At 31.3% G+C, this 4,290-nt stretch overlaps 1 protein-coding gene across 1 annotated transcript; it reads left to right on the top strand.

The window, feature by feature from the left end:
* Positions 1-1,138: 1,138 nt before the first annotated feature.
* LOC147385035 (basic leucine zipper 19-like) lies at positions 1,139-4,089 on the top strand. The gene is made up of 5 exons (XM_086426503.1): positions 1,139-1,245; positions 1,365-1,602; positions 1,760-1,850; positions 2,046-2,172; positions 3,879-4,089. The coding sequence occupies exons 2-5, from the start codon at positions 1,379-1,381 to the stop codon at positions 3,959-3,961; spliced, it is 525 nt and encodes a 174-aa protein (XP_086282629.1). The 5' UTR covers positions 1,139-1,245; positions 1,365-1,378; the 3' UTR covers positions 3,962-4,089.
* The last annotated feature ends 201 nt before the right edge of the window (positions 4,090-4,290 follow it).

Below are 4,290 nucleotides of genomic sequence, written 5' to 3'. Positions count from 1 at the left end.
TTCTAATTGGCCTTAGACCTATAGCTCTCTTGGTTTGACACATTGCAGGTTCAACATGGTTTAAAATATTGTGTTGATTGAATGCTTCAGTTAATAAAAAATATGATACGGTATCAACTGATACGTTCCGATACAAACACAATACATTCTTGAAACATTCAATGTTTCATATCGATTGGCTGACACTGATACATTCTAATATTTTAAACCATGGGTTTGAGTACTGCGAACCCATTAAAAAAAAAGAAAAACACCTCATCCCAATTACTAAAGTCGGCAACATAAATCTATGTTTTTACCATATAATCAAGTGGCAGTTATCAATAGGTCTAGCACGTGGGCTAATTGACATCCCGACAAGCTTATCTCTACTACAAAAGATGTGGAGTAATACGTTAGGATATATCATCGTTAGTAATCAATGCAACTAGCCCTCTTGATCGATAATCAATCGATATCATTGACCTTTAACTTGACGTCTTAAAAGCATGACTCCTCATTATGGAGCTAATTTCACGTGCATGGAAAGTGTACGTCGACGTACGTGACCAAAGTTGAGTAGGTCTTAGCTTGTTAATGCTTATTAGACCTATCCAACAAAACAAAGTGTACCCAATTTTCTTAGTTAAAAAAAATAAATATAAAACAAACCTTGCTTGCTCCATGTTAAATGCAATAGGTGAGGTTTAAATTATAATAACCAAATTATATTTCAAAATTACTTTCTTAGACATTGAGATACAAGGATATTTTTGGTATTGGCCACCAACGGTGCATTTTAGTGGGCCGAACTGTATTTTTTGTTTGTTTGTTGCTACATGGCAGTACTGTACGTAGCTGTCATAATTATTGCATCTATTCTACTACGTAAGTATTCGATACAATACAAATATCGTAGAACTTATTGTATTATTCAAATTTCAAGTCCTCGAGATGATAATCAAACTAAATTTACATAGTCAACGAAGGTTAGCTGAGGTTTACAACTCTATTTTGCTCCTCGGTTCCATCTTAACATGGTACAAGGTTTTCTTCTCAGATAATAATTGACACGTGTCAACAACGAGGTGAGGGTCCAGTTTCAGTTATGTTTCAAACGTTGTTAAGAGGCCCAAAGCAGGAGCAATCTCTCACCCCATCTCTCTCTCTCTCTCTCTCTCTCTCTCTCTCTCTCACAGTTTGGAGGTCAAGACCAATGGAGTTCTAAGAGATACACACCATCCATATCTCAAGGATCATCAACAGGTTTAGACCTTCTAATCAAATAATGTTGCTAGTTTAGTTATTTTCCTTCGATTTATTTTCTAGGTTTTATAGTTAATTTCTTTATTTCATTTGATTTCATTTGCATGTATTAATCGCAGTCTAGAAGAAGATAATGAGCAAAGCAAGTGGACTACCACCAAGGCCAAGGCAAAGGCCCGGAAAGGCTCCTGCTGTGACTCCATCAAACAAAAACAAAGATATCTTGGTGGACCCACCACGTAGCATTCCATCTGACCGTCCATCAGTGGATGCTGTACAAGCTGATGGAACTATTGGTGGTGATCCACCGTCCAATGGAGTACCTAATTCTGAAATAGACCGTGCCAAGCTTAACCGGTTACTTCAATATTTCTATATATATAATACTCTCTTTTTTTTTTTTTTTTTTTGCTTTTTTTTTTTTTTTTTTTTTTTTGAAAAATAAAATATCAATATTTTTGTATTTTATTTAAAATAAATAAGATTCTAAATATTTTTGTGTATTTGCTTGAAGAAAACTCTCAAATAGGTTTTCTGCTCGACGAAGTCGACTTAGAAAGCAGTTATACACAGAAGAACTAGAAAACAAAAAAGGGGATTTAGAGGTAAACCAGTCTACCAATACTGTTGAATTATTATTTATTTATTTATTTCTTGTTTTAAAGTTTAATCAAGAAAAAAATAATCTTCAAACATACATATATATATATATATATATATATATATATATATATATATATATATATATATATATATATATATATATATATATATTGTGATTTTCTTAATTTGACATGCAGGTCCAAGTATCTTCCCTGAAAACTCAAAAGGATGCTATTACCAACGAACACATGAGGCTAACAATGGAAAACGAAGCCATGAAAAAAAGAATTGCCCAACTCTCTGAAGAAAATTTATTTAAGGAGGGTAAATATTGATCATGAGCCCTCATTTTTATGTTACCACTTTAAGATGATTGAACCAATTGATGAATATTTTCCACGAAGATTTTTCTAACATGATTTCATCATAGTTGTAAAACTCATCTCAATGACTCATGAGTTGATTCGATTGAGTCAAATAAATTTATATTTTTCGCAATCGAGTCATTGGGCCTCTTAGAGCAGCCAACTAATCTTTGTTGTACGGGTCCCACCCGCATCCCTACACACAAACACTAGGTAATTTCAAGGATATATCTCAGAGGGTCACCCTTAAGGGGGATTTTAACTCGTGACCTATGCGTCATGAGGCATGGTCTTGGCTATCTCACAAACCCTTGGGGCTTGAGTCATATAAATATGCTAGAGTTCGCCCACGCCTAAGAAATAGACATCCTCTCTCAGGATAAGGGATAAAAGCATTAAAAATAAAATTGTAGTGGAATTAACGGATTTTTTTAAGGTTAAATAGGTAAAAGATGAAAAATAATGAAGTGGGTCAAAAAATACATTATTAAAGAATTTTGAGATTAAAATGGTAAAAGATAAAAAATAATAAAGTAGGTTAAAATGAGTAAAAGATGAAATATAATAAAATTAAATAAAGTGACGAGTAAATGAATTAAATTAAACCCCAACGAAATACATTTTAATTGGAGGTTTATCCCAGTTGGATTTGTCTCCCACAAAAGTGAGTCCTATTATTGTTATAAAAAAAATTTGAGGTGAAGAGGTAAAAAATAAAAAATAATAAATGAGTTAAAGATGAGATATAATAGATTTAGAGGTAGTGAAGAAGAAATACAAAAAAGTGTGATTTAGGTTGATTGGGTATTTATCCAACAACAAAACTTTAGTCGAGGGGACATTTATCTCAAACTCAAAAAATACAAAACTATAACAATTCATTGCATTATTCATCTTTTATACTATTATCAACTTGCATGTTTTTTTTAATGTTAATCATATGATTTTTTTTATCCACTATATTGTTGCCCTTATGTTTTGGGCCATCCTAAGCTATATTTGTCTTTTTTAAATTGTAATTCGTTTTAATGTTTTATTTTATTTTTATTGTTGTTGTTATTGGTCTTTATTTGTATCTAAAATATATCACAATCGATTTTCTACTATTTTATTGAATAATTCATAAATTCTTTAAAATTTATCTTTTTTGTTGTTGTTGTCTTTAGTAATCTAACAGCTCATTCTATTTTCTCATCTCTACAAGCATAGTTTTCTTTCTAGATATATTTACGTAAACATGACCAACGTTTCACAAAATGGTAATTCACCCTTCTTTTTGTTTCACTAAGTAACTTATTAAATTCAATAAAACACAGTTAGATGGTTTTTTCAGTAACACATTATCTTAATACACGCCAATAACATAATTGATTATACTTAAATCAATAGAAAGCATTAAACATATCACATTTGATTGCAATTTCTCTTTATTTCCTTGTCACACTTCGATGAGAGATGGCAATACAGCTCGTTTGTTTGTTCATGTGCTTTGTAATTTATAGATTCTTTTGAATATTACTCATTTTTGTTCTCTATCTGTATCTATAATTGATCTAAAATAATGAAAATGGTCACATATTTAGTATTTCAGTACTAAGGCCTCCTTAAAAAATTAGTTGTGCATGTATTATATCTTGATCCTAACAGTTAACAAATTAATTGCAGCACAAGCTAGGGCACTGATGGAGGAGCGAAACCAGTTGATGCAGCTCCAAATTCAACAAGAACTACAACGATTCCCGAAATAAGGGATGGCTAAATTTGGCAACAAACTTTATATGACTGATTATTAAGTAATTATTTGATTTTGTGTTTTAATTTGGTAATGGTGTGTTTGTTGAGGTTATGTGAGAACTTGAAGATCTAAAATGGTATGAATATGAAAGTATGCTTTTTTACAGTTATTAAAAGAAATGTTTTGTTATAATTAAAATAAGTAATTTCTTTTATATATTTTTCTTTCCTAGGAAAAGTGGGATGTAGTTCTCCCAGGTAGGTAGTACCAAAAATGTCAAATTAATGTTAACTAGGTAGACTCGTTTGACCAACAAGAAAAAGGTCAAAAAGAGTTTAGACA

This window comes from Akebia trifoliata, chromosome 15, assembly GCF_017979445.1.
Source record: "Akebia trifoliata isolate Shusen 1 chromosome 15, ASM1797944v1, whole genome shotgun sequence".
Taxonomy (NCBI): Eukaryota; Viridiplantae; Streptophyta; class Magnoliopsida; order Ranunculales; family Lardizabalaceae; genus Akebia; species Akebia trifoliata.
This window is presented reverse-complemented; position numbering and strand designations above follow the sequence as displayed.